Source organism: Eublepharis macularius, chromosome 1 (assembly GCF_028583425.1).
Source record: "Eublepharis macularius isolate TG4126 chromosome 1, MPM_Emac_v1.0, whole genome shotgun sequence".
Lineage (NCBI taxonomy): Eukaryota > Metazoa > Chordata > Lepidosauria > Squamata > Eublepharidae > Eublepharis > Eublepharis macularius.
Genome location: NC_072790.1, coordinates 123,944,982 through 123,964,231, shown reverse-complemented (window position 1 = coordinate 123,964,231; position 19,250 = coordinate 123,944,982). Strand labels below are relative to the sequence as shown.

Here is a 19,250-nt window from a genome sequence, read left to right as displayed (position 1 = left end):
GGTTCTCCTGACTACGTATCTGAGATCAGTATACGTTTTCAGGCATTCATCTTAAGAGACATCAGGGAAGACATGTATGCCCTTTCCAAATGCAGTATAAAAGTGCTCCTCATTGCATCGAAAAGGAGTTTGTACAATCGATCCCAAGTTAGAGCATTCTTTCACAAGAATGTAACTGACTATCTAACAAGCAGCACTTCATAATATATCAGAGTGCCTCAGACATTAATAATGTGTATGAATACAGACAGTGCGAGCCAGAACAGAGTAGTTGATAGAGTGTCAGATTAAGACTTGGGAGAGTTGATTTCAAAACCCCACTGAGCATGAAGCTCGCTGTGTAAGTCTTTTGGCCAGTCATTTTCACTCAGTCTAATCCCACTGTTTTGGCCTCAGTCACAAACACTTCAGCCAAAATTGTTTAGACCTAGAAGAAATAAGCAAAAAGGAAATGCTTCCTTCATTTCCCTAATGTTAATATGTAAATATTTTCAATCATCAGCATTATAATTATTAATGTTCAAATTCATAAAATTATTAATGTTCAAAATACCTAAAACACCATTAACCCGTGTCTCCATGTTCGTAAAAAGAATATCGTATCTGGTATTTTTCCAGTTTCTTAACCATGGATAAGTACTGCCTCCCATTAGGAGCGGAAAAGGTAAGGTACAAATGAATAAAATGAAACACTGCAAAGAGCAAGTTCACCCAATTCCCTAAAATACATGTTTATTTCATCTTGGCGATTCAGGCAAGTTTCAAGTGCATGAAGTCAACTTTTTAAAAAGCAGTGTTAAATAATTTTAACAGTTCTGATAGGTTGGTTTTATTGGATATTTATCATTTTTCTGTTTATTGCCAAGTTTAACTAATGTACCTCATTTATGGGATTTTGTAAAACTATGTGGTTCCGGCATCCCATCAGCCAGGATACAAAATTATTATTACACTAATGTCACTAACTTCACTGACTTTGCTGAAGTTATTCGAAAGGCAAAGTGAGTAAACACAGTTCCTGCATTTGGGGCATTCTAGATGCTTTTATATATTAAACCAAAACAGTGTAAGTTGAGAGCATCATATTTAATAAAAAACAGAGCCACAAAATAAAGCTCTACTCTTCTAGACAGTCATTTTTTCCCCTTTTCCTACATATAGATCTTAAGTTCTAACAAACTGGTAACCAATCCTTGTAAAAAATAATAGTGAATAAAAATGAGACTTTTATAAAAGTGTGTATTTTATGCCAATTCATAGAAATAATATATATTTCTGACATCTCATTAGGTTACAATTCAGGATTTTTCTTCTCTAATCTGTATGGGAACTATCAATATTAAAAATTACTTATACCCATAAAAATCTTAGTAATCTCTTTCTGAAGAAAATATAGCAAATGGGGGAAAATACTCCTTTATAAGGTGTTAGGAAATTCTACATTGTACTTTCAATAAAGTAATATAATTTATACATCACAGCAGCCAAAATCTAAGATCTATGGCTTTTGAAACTGGAGGGTAGAGAAATATGGCATAACAAAAGGGAAAAATCCCCCCCCCCCCCGCTCAAAGGGAGGGAGAAGTTAAAAAGTTCACCTTTTTTCCAATGTTGGTGCCATTCCTCTAGTTTCTGTTGGGCAGCTAGGAAGCGATCAGTCAAAGAGTTGAGGCCATCTTCAATAAAATTTGGAACCGCAGGGTGAGCTGTCAGGGCCTTAACCCTAGTTTTCAGGTGTTCTATTTGAGGACGCAGACTTAGTAAGTGAGTGAGCTCCCTCTGTAAACATACACAGATACAAAGATTAACCATTTAATTAATACTTAGTTTAAAAGGTAGTACAATTTTTTACCACAAATACAACATTATGTATATAACTAAGAGTGAATACATTTGCTAAGGTTACCTGGCATGACTCCTTTAGAGTTGTTATAGGTTGCTTTGGGGATGATGGAGCAGATTGGTCTTTCAGCCACAATTCTTTTTCAGACACAGTCTTATCAAGTTCACCCAATTCCTTAAAATACATGTTTATTTCATCTTGGTAATTCACCTTTCTTGTTATTTCTTTCAGGTGTCCAGATGTCTTTTTCCATTCTAACAATAGCTTATCTAGGGAATTTGATACATCCTGTGTAGGAAGCCCTTCTGAACAAGTGAAAGAAAAATATCATAGTGAATAGTACATACTAACACACACACACACACACTAGTTTTGTACAAAATATCTAAAATCACAATTCTCTTCTTATCTACACCAAGCTTAGGCCCCAACAGAAATACTGAATTCCTCAGCAATTATTTCCAAAAACATGGAAGAGATAGGGAAGTATATTCTGTGATCAAACATGCTTCTTTTGATAAAATATAGCCACACCTTATAGCAATCACCTGAAATCAGGTTTGCTATGAAGCTCTTCCTTAGCTAACTAGTGAAAAGAAGGGACACAAGTAGCCAACTACAAGTCATCTATTCATAACTAGGAACTGAATTAGTGAATGAACTGAAAACTACATTTGTAGTCTAGACAAGGAAAATGGATACCAGTGAAAAATATAATGAAACAGAAGGAAATCATCAACATAAAGATATATTGTCATGTCTGAGCCCCATCCATGCCAATGCTAATGCTGGTTCATGCTGTACCTTGATATCCTATTACCAGTGCCATAAATGTTTCTTCTGTTCAATTCTTTCACAGAATAATTGCAGGTGTTTATCTAACAAACTGTAGAAACTTTCAGTCCTCATGACCTTGTATACTACTCACTCCTGTTCATTGCTATGTCTTGCTTTCCAGTGACTCAACTTGATAGTACAAATATGCGAGATGTTCTCACACAAAGTGCCCGCCAAAATCATGTTTATTGTTGGGAGGGGGAAGGAGAAAATGTGTGTGTTAAGAGGAAGGGTTTTTCCAAATTTTCACATTCCTGTCAATTTCTTGCTCTTACTGCTGAGATGCTTACTTTGCTTCTGAGTAACCCTACGGACATATACATGGAAATGATTTGATTTCTGAATAAAACCATTTCACCCAGAGCCTGGACTTCTTGTTGCAATGGTACAGGGATCTGTCTGCCATATCCTGTCATCCATAGCCTGACATATATAGGATGCTTTCCCTCCTTTCTATGCATTTGAATCATTCTGTCTCATGCAAATGATGCCATTGTATTGCTGACGGTAAGCACAGCTCAGTTCAAAGCCTGGATACCAGTTCATCACTGACAACAGTATAACTAGACAGTATTCTATGGTCTCTCAACAGAGAAAAGACCCAATTCAAAAGAGCTGAGAGCATACCAACACCACACACAGCCAGGGCTTTTTTTTCAGTGGGAATGCAGTGGAACGGAGTTCCGGCACCTCTTAAAAATGGTCACATGGCCGGTGGCCCCGCCCCCTGATCTCCAGACAGAGGGGAGTTTAGATTGCCCTCTTTGCTGCAATCCAAACTCCCCTCTGTCTGGAGATCAGGGGGCAGGACTACCGGCCATGTGACCATTTTTGCCGAGGGCAATTTAAACTTTAAAAAACTCCCCCTTGTTCCAGCTGACCCAAAGTGACGTCATTGTGCGGTCTTGAGTTCCAACACCTCTTTTCCCAGAAAAAAAGCCCTGCACACAACTATCATGGAATGGCATGCTAACAACACTCCCATGGCAGAATATATACAAGCGACCGACCAATGCTCCCTGACCCCACCCACTCAAAGAACACAACTAGGAAAATAATGTAGGAAACAGGATGTTACACCAGCATGGGACTAAGCTACCACCATAAGCTCTTTAGACTAGCTTTAAGATTTTTTCCTAAGCACTCTGGCTCAAGGTTCAACTGGTCATAAGAAAACCATTCTGAGCTTCTTGGATAAAGAGCAGTGTCTAACCACAATAAATGAATACCACCATACTAGACCCCAAAAACAGATGAGAATCTGAGCACATATAAAGAGTAAAACAACATGGCTTTATTTGATGTAAAATAAAGTTGTTCTATCTTTGACGACTTGCCATCTCTGAGGACTTCAGTGGATAAAATTGTTTTATTTTCACCAAGCAAAACATTGGTGCTTACAGAAACTTCAGTTACCATAAGCTCTGGTGTTATTTTTACCTCCTGACAACTCTAGATTTTGTCAAAAATAAATTATTGCAAAGAACTGGCGTATCTCTTCTACTGTGCCATGACAATAATTACCTTTTCCCATTTGTTCCAGAAGATTTTGTCCTATCTGGCTTAGTTCATCTAACATTTTCTTTTTTCCAGCCATCTCTTTTTCGATGGTCTGTTAACAGAAACATTACAACAATAAAAGACAAAACACAATATAAATTTAACTGGTTCAGGGCTTATAAAATGGAACCTTATGCCACCTATGGTGATTAGACCTGGCACCTACTTTATTGCCTTTTAAGCATTTCTTTTTACCCAGGCTTTAACTGTTTGTGGTCTGTTTCTAGACTAAGGAGTGTTTTATGAAAAATTAGCTGGTCTTATGCCGCTTTTTAATCCTATTATTTTCATATCTCACTTACCACTTTTTAAATTTTTAGTTGAACTAGATAGCAGATGTCTCTGCAGATTTCTATCCTTTGCCGATTTCTATCCTTTGCCAAGACTAGCAAAGGGTGGTGAACTAGTTAATTAAGCTACTTTAACTTATACTGGCTTTGACAAAATCCAGTTATTTAAGCTATAGAATACTTTGTTTTCTTAGCAGGATGTAAAGATAGATTATTAATATTGCCTCTACCAGCTGAAATCAAGAACTAGCTGTAGATCTGTTTTGCTGACAGATTAGGAGAGGATTCCTACAAGGTTTATTTCGAACAATGAGATCTCTAGAAAATGCACTCCCATCTCACAATGCACAGTTTCTTCTTCTAAACTGAAAAGAGAAATTAAAAAGTTCTGAAAGGAAGCGCACAGGAAATTCCTTAGGATGCTCTGCCACAAGCACAATAGCACTGCTTATAGCCAACACAGTGAGTTACATGTAAGCCCAATACTTTAAAGGTGTTTAATAACTGGATTTAATCCACAGGAAACTTCCTCTACTTCCAGCTGGTAGAAATGCTTAAGATGACAAAATAACCTATTCATTGAAAATGCCTCTCTGTTTTCTACTTTACCTTCAACTTCTCTTTCATGTCTGAAGTCTCTCTCATCTTCTCATATTCTTTGATCTCTATGGCCTGAATAGCAGTTTTTGATTTTGAAATCCAGCTCAACAGTTCAGCAATTTCAGAATCAAACCTAGTATAAGAAGTTAAAAGATACTGTAAGTCATTTCTCCACCAGTTCAACCATCAGCATCTTCTTAAAGGCCATTCTGTAGTCAAGGTATAGGTAACTCATGAGCACATACGCACAATGGACCAGTGATACCACTTTACACATATACAAAGCATGCAGAGCGGCAGCAACAGCTAGTATTCTGTCTCCTCCATTCAACATGAGCAAGCTGGAATTCTCACCCACCCCACACATACTCACAAGAGCATAGTTGCCCTTAGCTCATAACGAACACTGACTGTGCATACAGATGGCACATGTACAGGGCTAGAAATGTCCTCTCAAGGCTGTGCCTTTATTTATCTCTGAACCATAACGTGCAACATTTTAAAAGTTAGGGCACTAACAGCGTAATCCTGAGGCCTGCTGGGCTGTCGGCAGCCAAGTACCAGCATAACTACAGCAAAGCAAGTCTGTTCTCTAAGGACTTTGGTGAGAGAGCTGCACTGGCGGCCAAGCTCAGCATGGTGAGGCTCAAAATGTTCCATAGTTGCCGTGGCAACGCCAGCCATATTCCACCAGTCAAAGGGCAGCTGGAGTTGACGGCGCTGTGAGTGGCAAGAAATGGCATAGCCAGTCCATGGGCTGGGCCGTGTTTCCCACTGCCAACTGCCAATGCAACTCCCCCGCCCTGCAGAGAGCGGGTGCACAGGGCAAGTAGACCCCCCACAATTGGGCTCACCACACCCCAACAAAGGTGCGTAGCTCAAGAGGAGCTCTGCCTAATGGGGGGGAATCACACCACACGTGCAGACAGGGCACCTGTCTACCTACTCACCTAGCCCCCATCTCTGGAAAGGCAAGGCTGGCAGCAGAAGCACCGCTTGCTTGCAAATCCCCCATCACTACTGTCACTCCAAGAAACACGTATCTATGAACATTAATACCAGGAAGGCAGTAGGATCTGACGAGGGTCAGACTCGCAGCCCCTGGCACTAATGATCAGGCCCCTCCCCCAGTCTCAGAGAGGCTAGAAATATCCTCTCAAGGCTGAACAGCAACACATATTGACTGCCTGAAGGATCCTTAGTAAGCATGTTAGCAAGCATGTAAGCAGGTATTCACCAGACTTCCCATCACAAACTACCTGATGTCAATATATAAAATCATTAACTCAAACTTTGCAGTACTCGACTCGCAGTTAACCTTGCAGTCAATTTTAAAGGTCTTGCTAAGCTGTGCCTTTATCTCTGAACCATAACGTGCAACATTTTAAAAGTGAGGACACTAACGGCGTAATCCTGAGGCCTGCTGGGCTGCCAAGTACCAGCATAAGTACGGCACCGCCAACTGCGGCCCTCACAATTGGGCTCACCACACCCCAACAGAGATGCCTGCCTCAAGAGGAGCCCTGCCCAATGGGGGGGATTGTAAGCGGTCAGCCCGGCCTCTGCCATTTTAATAGCTATTTTTAATATGGCTGCTTGTGATATTAAAATATCACCAGGCCTCTGGATTTAAAATGGCAGCTGTATTGCCACCACAGGACCTCCAACAGTTGCTGAATGCATTTTAATCTCCACCTCACTGAAAACAACGATAGTGGAGCTCCCACATTATGAGCAGTTCGTGATGGCTCTGCTACTTCAGTTTCAGGATATGTACTTGCTAATTGTTAATGTCTACTCGCCCCCTGCTAGAACAAAAGAGCAAACCCAGGCAATTCTGCTTGGGTTTGAATCTTATTTACAGCATTTAATATCGACTTATCCTGCAGCTCACGTTATTGTGGGAGGTGATTTCAATGCTCGGATTGGTTCTGAGCATCATAGTTCACATGAGAGCAGTTACGGCCCACCTAAAGTTAATGGTACAGCTCTACTTTTAAAAAGGCTCTCAAAGGACTCAAAGGTTAATTTTGCAGGTCAACTGTTAAGTCAAATAATAAGCAGAACAAATCTCTTTGTACTGAATGGGGCCCTCCCAAATGACTACCCCACTGAGTTCACATACTGGTCAGGCGTTAGGATGAGCACTATCGACTAGATTATGGTGTCTGAAGATATGGTCCAATACATAGAGTCTTTTGAGGTGGCTCCATTCTGTGACAGCGATCATCTCCCCCTTGTGCTGAAAATAGACAGGCAAAAGGCTGATTTCTGTGTGGCTAGACCCACTGACCCCTATGTTGGCACCATAGAAAGTGTCAAATATTGTCGGCCCAGATGGAAACCCTATTGGAAAAAACTCTGGCCAAAACCCTGCAATCAGAGGCAACAAAAGCCATTTCTTACAGACTTGTGGCAGCAGATAATATAGATTCCTGCCTTGGAGAATACGAACTGATCCTGGAGGAGCTCCAAAGGGTTTTGCAATCTTCCAGAGCTGGGCCCCCAGGACCTGGACCAGACAACCATAGATCTTGGTTTGATAAAGAGTGCATAAATGCAAAGAAATCCCTCAATATGAATTACGCCAGATATAGGGCCAATTCAGAGGCAATATCCCTGCTGGCTCTGAAATGGCAAAAAGCCCAGTACAAGTCCCTTATTAGGAGGAAGAAACAGGAAGCGATCCAGTCAGCCTGGGAAGAACTCAGAAAGGCAGCTGTATTGCCTGAACTCAGAAAGGCAGCTGTATTGCCTGAACTCAGAAATGGCAGCTGTATTGCCACCACAGGACCTCCAACAGTTGCTGAATGCATTTTAATCTCCACCTCACTGAAAACAACGATAGTGGAGAAGAACTCGGCCTTATTTTGGAGACTGGTTTCAGATCTTCCAGGCAGTCCTCCAACTATAATAAATAACTCCATCTTACCTGGCACTTGGGAGAACTACTATAAAAGCCTATATGGGGACACAATTACCAAAAAATCTATTTCTGATGATTTGAATAGCCTACCATCTTGGCCTCCAGTGAAGCCCAAGGAGGTGCTACAGCTTATCCGTACTTTGAAGTCCGGGAAGGCCCCTGGCATAGATCTAATCCCCCCGGAGCTGATAAAACAAAATGCAGCATGGTGGGCTCCTGTCTTGGCCTCACTATTCACTCAAATTGATCAATCTGGGAAAATCCCTAAGGACTGGGGGGTTGCTGTCATAATCCCTTTGTACAAAAAAGGTAACAAAGATGACCCGAATAACTATAGGCCAATCAGTTTGCTTAGTATAGTTAGCAAACTCTATGCAAGACATCTTTTATGGAAATTTAAAGATTGGCTGGAAGACAAATCTTATTTAGCAGAAGAACAGGCTGGTTTCAGGGAGGGTCGCTCCACCTTAGATCAGTGTATGTTGCTAGACCATCTGATTGCAAAATACTCTTCCAACTCAAGTGTGTCACTCTTTGCTGCCTTTCTGGACCTGAAATCAGCTTTTGATTCAGTTTCAAGAGCTATATTATGGGATAAACTAAGGTCCACAAGCATTGACAAACGTTAACTGTTTCTAATTCAGGCTCTATACAATCATACATCCATAAGGGTCAAGTGCACCTCCCAAGGTCACCTTACAGACTCCATCAGAACCAACAGGGGGGTCAAACAAGGATGCCTTCTTGCTCCCCTCCTTTTCAATTTTTACATCAATGATTTGGTTACACACATAAATAGACCTGAGTTCCATCCCCCTAGGTTAGGCGACAAACACATAGGGGTGCTTCTTTATGCTGACGATGCTGTTCTGCTCTCGAGGACTCCAGTTGGTCTTAGGAGAGCTATGGGCTCTTTTGCCCAGTACTGTCAACAAAACAACTTAGAGGTCAACTATTCCAAAACAAAAGTTATGGCCTTTGCAAAAACAAGACCCCAAAAATTTATCACTGGTCTTTAAATCCCATTGCTATCGAACAAGTTTCATATTTCAAGTACTTAAGTGTCTTTTTCCAGGCTAACAGCCAAAGAACGGCTAATATAAATTCTGTCATCTTAGATGCCAAAACAAGCTCAGGGGCAATTCAAAAATTCTATTGGTATAAAGGAGGTAAATGCCTGACTGCGGCCCTCAGACTATTCAAGGCTAAATCCCTCTCTCAGCTTACCTATGGAGCCCCAATAAATGTCACCTCAAATTTAAAGAAGCTGGACACAGTTCAATCTAAATTCCTGAGAACAATCTTACAAGTGCCCCATGGTGTCCCAAATGCACTTATCAGAATTGAAATTGGCATGATTACAGTAGAGGCAAGGTTGTGGATTGCAGTAACCCTGTACTGACTAAAATTAGTTTTCTGTCCCAAAGGGCTCACAAGTCTAATAATATTGGATCCCTTTGCCCCCCCATGGCTCAGGGCACTGGATAAGAAGTTACTTTCATACGGTCTTTCTAAACAATACCTGTGCTCTATGGGTTACGAAAAAGCTAAAGATATAGTAAAACAGAGGATATTAGATATTGCAAGGCAACATGATATAATCAGAATAGAGAAGTGGCGAGATCTTTTGGAGCCCCCCAATAGGGTAACACCTATGCCTTATCTCCTCAACCTATCAAATCAGGAGTACAGACGAATTTTCACACTAATGCGACTGGATGTTTTTTCCTCGGCTGTCCTCGAAGGGAAGTTTAAAAAATCCCTTATGAGGAAAGGATTTGTCCCTGTTGTGAGGAAGGGATAGAATCATTAGAACACATTATATTTGATTGCAAGGTGTATAACAATCTTTGCAAATCTCTTCCTCTTTTTTCAACTTTGCCCCTTACCCGTAGCCAAAGGATATGCACTCTGAGGGGTTTCTTTTCAGATAGACATCCTAAGATCACATTTCAGGTGGCCAGATTTGGTTGGATTGCTTCAAGGATCAGGAAATCCTTAGTGTCTAAGTGAATGATTTTATTGTACCACTGAGAATTTTAAAGTTTATACTATTGTATCATGAATGATTTTACCCAGGTATTGTGAATGGTTTTATTGATGTTTTATTTTCTTCTGTGGTACCTTTTATTGATGTTTTTGTAAATTGCTGGTCACTGACCATGGAAAATAAACTACTACTACTACTAACAGTTGCTGAATCCCACGAAAACACGGCATGCATGGAATGCCACATAGGAATGCGGAGTGATTAAGAGGTGATTGGATTTGCAGTCCCTCTAGCCCCAAAGGAGTCCAGTGCAACAAAGGTCTCGCAGAGTCATCCTCACTTAACACATTCCTTTCCCTTCTTCCGTGATGAAATCTCCTGTCCTTGATTGAGGAGCTAATCAAATGACATTCATAAGTATATACAGTTGTTCCTGGGAAATTACAGCCCCCACCTAAATCCATCATCTTAGCTCCGGTAGAATTCACTAACAAACTATCCCTTTTGTGCAGCATTGGAACATGTTTTGCATTTGCTTTCACACACCCCGGCAGCTACCAATCAAGGCGATCAAACTTTCTGTCAAACCCAGGAACCGACTGTTGGAGCCTTTTTTCTAATGGCTAGGTGGGCTCTTCCACCTCAGGGCACATTTTACCTATCAAGGTAGAGCCCTGGCCTCATTCAAATCGTTCACAATTAATGGACCCAAAGCACTGTTCCTTTAAGGTTTGCCCAAGCCTCTTGCTCTCCTAGCCAAGGACGCTGGCATTCAAAGCTACTCTCTTCTCCTGCAAACTGGACTACTCTTCAGGATAGGTAGATATACTTCTTCCTTCTCTCTATTCCCAACTTCTGGCTAAGCTTCCTCTGTGTGTGTGTGTAATTATTTTTACCCCGTAATTTGGTGTGTATGTGCATGCCATTTCGTTCTTCAATAAAATTTACGGTTTGATATTAAGCACCAGCCTCATTTGTTCTGTTGGAAGGGACCCCGTAGAAATTGATGATAGATCCCTGTGGTTACCCGTCTCTTGCATAGCTGTCTTTCTCGCTTGCTAATTCCCCCATAAATTCTCGTACTCGCAAGGAGACCAATTCCAGTAACAGAATCACACCACATGTGCAGACAGGGCACCTATCCACCTGCCAGCCTGGCCATTTCAGAGATGGGGGCTGGGTGAGCAGGTGGGCATGGAGCCAGTTTGGGGGCTACCCATCCATCCCAGCCCAGAATCAGTTTGGTGTAGTGGTTAAGAGTGCTGGGACTCTAATCTGGAGAACTAGGTTTGATTCCCCACTCCTCCACTTGAAGCCAGCTGGGTGACCTTGGGTCAGTCACAGCTTTTTGAAGCTCTCTCAGTCCCACCCACCTCAGAGAATGATTGTCATGAAGATAATAACTGCACCACATGTTCAGACAGGGCACCTATTCACCTGCCAGCCTGGCCATTTCAGAGATGGGGGCTGGGTGAGCAGGTGGACATGGAGCCAGTTTGGGGGCTACCCATCCATCCCAGCCCAGGATCAGTTTGGTGTAGTGGTTAAGAGTGCCGGGACTCTAATCTGGAGAACTGGGTTTGATTCCCCACTCCCCCACTTGAAACCAGCTGGGGGACCTTCGGGTCAGTCACCGCTTCTTGGAACTCTCTTAGCCCCACCCACCTCACACGGTAATTGTCATGAGGATAATAATAACACACTTTGTAAACCACTCTGAGTGGGTATTAAATTGTCTTGAAGGGTGGTATATAAATCGAATATTATTATTAGAATGTTATTAACCAGAGATAATTCATTGGAAAGTCCGAAAGGTTATGCCACAGTTATGCCAATGCCTGGCTGCCATTGGACTGCTGCACCAGTGTGGCGGGGGGTACACCGGCGTAACTCCTAGTCAGCTCCCTGTGCATTTCTGCCCCTCACCTCAGGATTGCACTATAAATGTGTTACTTTTATTGTATTTTTCCTTCTTGTTTTATTCATTACTTGAAACTTTTTATTGTATTTGCATTGATCTGCATTTAGACTTTAGGCCAAACTGTATTTGTCTTTTAAAAATGTGTAAAACAATTTAAATTTATAAATAAAAAAATTAAAAGAAAACACAGATACAACAGCCATAGTGATACGCTGTATTTCTGTCAGGCTAACACAGAAGAATAAAAGCATCCTCTTAATAGAAGGATGGGCAGCCAAGGTAGCAGCTGTCACACACAAAGCAGCAGCTAAGGAGAGTGCAGACAGTGGCCATTTCCACACACGTTGAATAATGCACTTTCAATGCACTTTTGTAATCCTTTAGAAGTGGATTTTTTGTTCCACACATGGAAAATCAGTTTCAAATGTTCACTAAAGAGTATTGAAAGTGGATTATCCAACGTGTGTGGAAGCAGCCACTAACTGATCTCCAAAGCATTATTTGCAAGATTCATTTTAATCACTGCCTGGTAAAAACATCCAAAAACATAATGTGATTGTTTTCAACATGTATGCTACTACATCAATTGAGGAAAAGCAAAATTTTACTACAACATCATTATAAACATTCAATGAAAAAGTGAGCTGAAAAGGCTTTTCAAAATTAAATATGCTTACTTTTTCTTATCCTCTGTGTCTATGGTGACTTGTCTTTTCTTTGGAGGAGGAAGAGGCAGAAACTGTTCCTGTTTTGATTGCTTAACTGTTTTTTGCTCTTTGACAGTAACTGTCTCTGTGATGATTTTTTGTGAAATTTGTACCATGCCAACATTTCCAACCAGTTGAGAAACCTAGAAGAGTAATTTGTACTGAGCAAAAGTATACAACATTTTAAAGGATTAACGGCGATTTTGTTTCATCACACTGCAGTAACACTTTTCAGTTTGGACATGACCCAGCCAAAATTCTACCTATTTCATTAGGAAAGATAAAAAAGGTTCATTACTCCCTTCCATTTAATTCAAAGGGTCTTATACCATGGTTGCAACATGCCTTTCATTATAACGCACAATATCGACAGTTATATAAAAAGAAAAATTGTTTAAAAATCAGACCACTAACTCTTTGAGCTCAGTATTTTCTATCGTGGCAAGCAACAGGCATTCAAAACAAAGCTGGAATTCTTCCCCAGCCTTGTACATGATATAGTTTAAGAGTAGTTGCTGGAGATTGAGCCTGGGACCTTTCCGCATGAAAGCATGAATTTCACAAGCTGTACTAGGGGCCTTTCCCTAAATCTTTGTAAGCTCTGGAAGTCTTATTGTGATTGTGTGATGTGTCTGTCTGTAACTTTCTACTATAAATGTTTATGTTACATGGCCATAACTATCCATCTGGAATGGCCTGAGTCTAACACAAGTTGTCAGCAAAGGCTTACGGATTATTTGTGCTAAGCAAAGGAGACCCTATGTTCTGTTTAAGCAAACTTCATTTTAGCTGGGCATACCATAAACTGTTACAAAAGCCAATGGTGTAAGAAACTAAAGAGAGGTTCTTAAGTAATGCACAATCCAACATATATTGGCAGGGAAAAAACCACGGAAGTGTGAAAGTACTACTTTTTTCCACCTGTTAAGAAATTTAAATTAACAGGTTTAAATTAAATTAACAGATAACCTTTTCAAAAATTAAAACTGGGTACAATTCAATTTTACACCAAGAAATGCAGAAACGGTATGATCAGACATCCTCACATCATTTTTTTTTAAGCAGCAGGTGTAGAGCCCTCAAAACTGCATTAGAGATGCTGGAGGGCTGTCCTAAATTCCTGCACACACACTGCCCCCTGAATCTATTACTACGACTGCAGCAGAATAAGTAAAAACACTTTGAATCAGAAAAATCAAGCATGCATCAGTTTAAAAAGATATTTTATAAGAAATGGTGCTTAGAAATCATTCACTTTAAGGATTTATTAATAACAACAGCTAAGCATTAATATAACTTTCAGAACCCATATACTTTCAGTAATCCTTACAAAAGCCAGAATTAGTATAAGTAAGGTAGGCCAGTGTTGTTATTCTTATATTGCAGATGGATGCTGAGGCTACGAAATGGCTTAATCTCCTAATGAGCTCATAGCTAAGGTGATGCTAAAACCTGGCAGCTTCCAGATCACAGCTCATTCTCTTAGTAGCTATAGCACCTGTCACCAGTTTAGTCATACTTAGTTTTTAAAAACCCTTAGTTTCCAAGCATGTTCTTGAAAAAAAAATACATTTGAAGGACAATAGTTATGAACTATTAACAAATAACTGGAAGCCGGAAAGGACAGTAATATTTTTATGGTTACCTGATCAGAACAATCCTCAAGTTTCTGAACTAAACTGTCCCAACTCTGTGTTAGTTCTTCCAGATCACTGTCAATTTTTGTTGATACTTTCTCATTGTTGAGTAGCTGTGTCACATCCTGGGCCACCTCACTCAGCTGATCTAACATCTGACGCTTCATTCCCAAATCTTCTTTCAAAATCTGACAGAAAAGGTATTTTGTTCAAACTTTCCAAATTAATAAGATACATCAAATACAATTGTTACATGATAACATGTATGGGACAGTGTGAGACATTACTTGTGAGTGTAAACAAAATTAAACAATTGGTTGCCATTTTTGAGCCAATACGCCCCCTTAAAAAAATCAAAAATACACCTAGGTGTATATTGCCATGTTGCAACCATTCTTGCACCATTTTCACACTTACCTAGCACATTTGTGGGACTTGGACAGTCAAGTATCTCACATATAGCTGCAAATATTTCACATTTCTCCAGCCACATTTCTCCCATGAATTTAGAAAATAAATTAAGAAGTTGCTGTAAAAATTGCTGAACCATGATATTAACATTTAGGATGGCAATCTGATGCTACCCCAGCGCTGCTGGAATAGCAAGTTGATACTGAGAAGGAGAGGTGTGTACGAACCAGGAAAAAAATGAACTGTGTGGTTCATGATTCGTCCCATTTCACGAACCACAAACTTGCCCCAGTTCGCGAACCAGTTCATGGCTCATGGTTTCTGGGGTTTAAATACCCCTTTCTGTGCTGCTGCCATTTCCGTGCTGCTGCCATTTCACCCCCCCACCAGCCTGAATCAGCTGCTTGACAGGGAGCTCCCCAACAAGCAGCTGATTGGGGGGGTTAAATGCCCCTTTCTGTGCAGCTTCGCAGTGGCACAGAAAGGGGTATTGGGCTTTTACACAAACCAAACGAACTGGCAGACCAGTTCATGGAAAACGGGCTTCCATAAACCACTGGTTCACGAAACATGAACCGGCCCAGTTCTTGACGAACTTTAGTTCGTCTTGCAATTCGTGCCCATCTCTACTGAGGAGAGAACAGGATGTAACATTTAGTGTTATTAAGTTATTCTTGAAATGAAAAACAAGTAATACTCACTGCCAGCTTTCGAACATTCACTCCAAGCTCATTTTGATCTTTGAAGTTGCTTGTTTGTACTTTGTTTAAAGCCTCTTCTTTTTCAACTAACCAGGCTTTTAACAAACACTGCAGAGAGTGAGAAACAAATATGCCACAGGAATGTTTACACAATTCTCTAAGTCTCTATTAATTATCATCATCATCATGGTATGTTAACTGTAACATTTACCTTAGAATCACATCAGTGTTTTGTTCTACTTACAGTCACTAGCAATAGTGAAATGTACATATGGAATGTAGCTTACAACCTCCATTACTAGAAGTTCACAGTTTACTATACCAAAATTGATCAGTCAAAACCAGAAGTCTCTGTAAACTCAGTTTAACGGACTGCAATAATAAAGGCACCACAAGCATTCAAATTTGTGTTCTTGAGATCTAAGTTGTTTTTTTCCATGTAAGAGTTTAAACAATTTTTCCTTACTTCATATTTTGCTGGCAATATGTAGCTCTTCGTAAACCAGTACCGCCCCCCTCCACCCTCATATGGCCATGACTGTTAAATGTTTTCTTACTCAACCCCCACCAGTCACCAAAGTTTACTCTTTAAAGGTCTATACAAAATGAAACCCCTACACTGCCATAACACTTAGGTTGGGAAGAGGCCACGGCTCAGTGGCAGAGCATCTGCCTGACATGTACAAGGTTCAGTTGCTGATATCTCCAGAGGATGATCAGGTGGCAGGTAACCTCTACCTAAAAAAAAAAAATTTAAAACCTTGGAGAGCCACTGCCAGTCCAAGTAGACAGTACGGACCTTGATGGATCAAGGGTCTGATTTTGTATAAGGCAGCTGCATGTATCGAGTGTTTTTATAGTCAATAGTCACCTAGACCATGAGGTTTCCAAGACAGATAGTGTTCTTTGATGTAGAAAGGCCCTTTGAAAGTCTATCTTATTTCCTTAATCTCTCTGCAGCAAATGCATGTACTAGTGGTACTCCTGGTAGGGAGCTACAGCCAGTTGCAGAAGTAAACTAGGATTCAGCATTACATGTGCTGTACTGAATTACCTGAAGGATGTTGACTTTGTGACTGCTGCACTTCCAAAGCTGCCATGTATTGTGTGCTTCCACTCCTTAGGTTGTTCCAACCATTTAACTGGTAAATTGGAAATGTTCATCAACTCAATCACTTCATTCATGTTCTCCCATTAATAACTGTAAACCTTCACAAGTAGAATGAGCAAAATATTTTCCAGTCTTCATTGCTCATCCTTATAACTATCATTACAGATAAATGGTTGGTACAATCCAGAAAAAAATCATGGACACATAAAGCTGCCATATACTGAATCAGACCAAGGTCAGTATTGTCTATTCAAACCGGCAGTAGCTTTACAGGGTCAAAGGCAGAGGTCTCTCACATCACCTACTATCTGATTCTTCTCAACTAGAGAGTCTGTGGACTGAGCCTAGGACCTTCTACATGCCAAGCAGATATTCTAACATTGAGCTATGGCCCCCTTCTACATATCTTCTGGTCCCATGAAATCAAGCATTCAAGCCCTGGCTTGCAACCTACAAAATGCCTTTTTGACAACAAGTGGCTTTGAGCAAGTCATTCTTCTTCAATTTGACCCACCTCATAGGGTTGTTATGAGACTGAGGCTTATCCCTGGGCTCCTTTGGGAAAAGGCAGGACACAAATATAATGAACAAATAAAATCCTGGTATGTAAAAAAGCCAAATCCCTGTGGTCTATCACACACTGGTACGACCAAGATAAAGAACCTAGGAGATATACAGTGGGGCAGGCTGTATTCTTAATGGCTAATGTCACAGTCACCAGAAACAGGTTTAAGACCCACTGCAAGCAATGACATTGAGTGCATCCATTTACTTTCTTCTGTACAATTACATCATTATTAGTCATCTATAGGAAACTAAAGAGCAGCACCTGAGGACAATGGTGCAATGTAGAAAAGATCTGCCCTCCAGCCCTAATATTAGGTGGCCTAGCCCTCCTGACAGGCTCCTCCCAGGAATCCTTGCAGTACAAATGCTTCCTTCAAGATTGTAAGATTCAGTACTGTAGAGGATTACTTCTGTTAAGGTTCTTTTCTTATATTCCATTATTCTACTCTATTAATCTTAAATGTATTCCCTCATATGATTAATAAGCTGTGTTTAATATTGGCAGTGCAGTGTCTGTAGACTATTTCCAGTACGTACTGTTGGTTAACACAGTCCTTTGAATATACTGTTGCTCATTTAATCTTACTTTACTATGATTGATGATGTTCAGTTCCTCAGTGGCCCTAAAACTCACAAAGGAATAATTTTTTTAAACATTCTGGATGCTGTGTACACGTAATGATATCTTTATACTCAAGGAAAGCAGCAGGTGAATCACTTATCTATCATTCACCCATCATGTAGATAACTAGACTCTGGCAGTAAACAAGACAGAAGGACTTATTCACTAATCTTCTGAATAAGATTATGAATTATAAATCATCATGAATTATAAATAATTCTAAACACATTGTAATTATTAATCACCACAGGAGAGATTCATAACTAGATACCAGAAAAAACACTCATATACTGAGGACAGTGAAAATCAATTCTTAATGTGAAAAAGCTTCTTTTCCCTTCATAAAAATGACAGAGGCAGCAAATGTTTTTAAGCCCGTAAACTCCCGTAAACACCATTAAACTATGAAAATCCCTGGATCAAGTTATTGCTGAAATCACGGGATGCTGGTGGAGTGGAACAGAGAAGATCCACAATACTTGTGCAAGCATATTGCTAGATGCAGCCAAAAGTTTGCCTGCTTTGACCCATTACACAAAGTAATTCTTTATATATGGATTCCATGTAACAGAAATAACTACAATATGTCCAGGGGGGTGCCAGGGTTTCTGGTGCCTGAGACAAGATACCTACTTGCGCCCCCTCCCCTACTAACCAAATTGGTATTGTAGACTTTAAAATGATGAATTTTAAATACACCTCCAAAATTATACCTTTTCCAGCTTTTCCAGCCTGCTTTCAGTATTTTTAATGATTGGGAGGGGCAGCAACGTAATGTGGTCATGGGGCTCCTGAGGCAGGAGGTGGCGACTCTCACCCTGTGTGCACGCGCAAAGCGCATGCACGCTCCGGCCCTGCGCAATGACGTCACTTGTGACATCATTGCACAGAAGCGTCCCCCTCACCTGGGGCGGGCGGCAGCAGCAAAGGGGCAGGGAAGTGGCCCGCTTCCCTGCTCGTCTCCCCGCTCGCTGTTGCACCGCCTGGGTGCCCGGCTCACCAGGAGCCAAGCCAAGGCAGGCGGCAGCGTTGAAGGGGCATAGAGGCAAGTGGAGACGTGGCCCGCTTCCCCACTCTCCTCTCTGCTTGCTGCTGTGCCACCAGGGCACCTGGCTCGCCAGGGACTGAGCCAAGGAGGGCGGCAGCAGCAAAGGGGCGGAGAGGCGAGCAGGGATATAGCCCGTTTCTGGGTCAGGGGAGGTCATTGGGGGCCAGCACGGCGCCTCCTTCAGAGTTCAGCTCTCAAGGTGGCTACCGACACCATCTCCGTGGACGCGCCAGGCCTGAATATGTCTCTCAGGGAATTTTAAAAAATCACTTCCTCACCAAGACTCCTTAAGAATGCAACAACAGAAATTTAGTTGAATTCTCAGGATCAGACTCATTAAAGAGAAGTGGTTATTTCTAAACCCCCTTTCATGTAATGCCAACTTACTTTTGTAGGAAGGCACAGCACACAGCAAAACTGGCCCTATTAAAAAAACATTCCTATGCAGAGTTACTTCAGGCTGAACTCACTGAAATCCA

The 19,250-nt window shown here is 41.0% G+C and overlaps 1 protein-coding gene across 4 annotated transcripts in view; it reads right to left on the bottom strand.

The window, feature by feature from the left end:
* The window catches only part of UTRN (utrophin), a 584,696-nt gene that overhangs the window by 462,313 nt on the left and 103,133 nt on the right, over positions 1-19,250 (bottom strand). For all 4 annotated transcript variants that reach the window (XR_008598285.1, XM_054999201.1, XM_054999369.1 and 1 more), the window contains exons 15-21: positions 15,424-15,531; positions 14,320-14,499; positions 12,645-12,817; positions 5,140-5,263; positions 4,205-4,292; positions 1,907-2,148; positions 1,599-1,779 (exon numbers count right to left, since the gene is read on the bottom strand). Coding sequence is in view for 3 of the 4 variants with exons in the window: in XM_054999201.1 (XP_054855176.1) it covers positions 1,599-1,779; positions 1,907-2,148; positions 4,205-4,292; positions 5,140-5,263; positions 12,645-12,817; positions 14,320-14,499; positions 15,424-15,531 (1,096 nt within the window). In the remaining variant the exon portion in view is untranslated. The remainder of the gene's footprint in view (positions 1-1,598; positions 1,780-1,906; positions 2,149-4,204; positions 4,293-5,139; positions 5,264-12,644; positions 12,818-14,319; positions 14,500-15,423; positions 15,532-19,250) is intronic.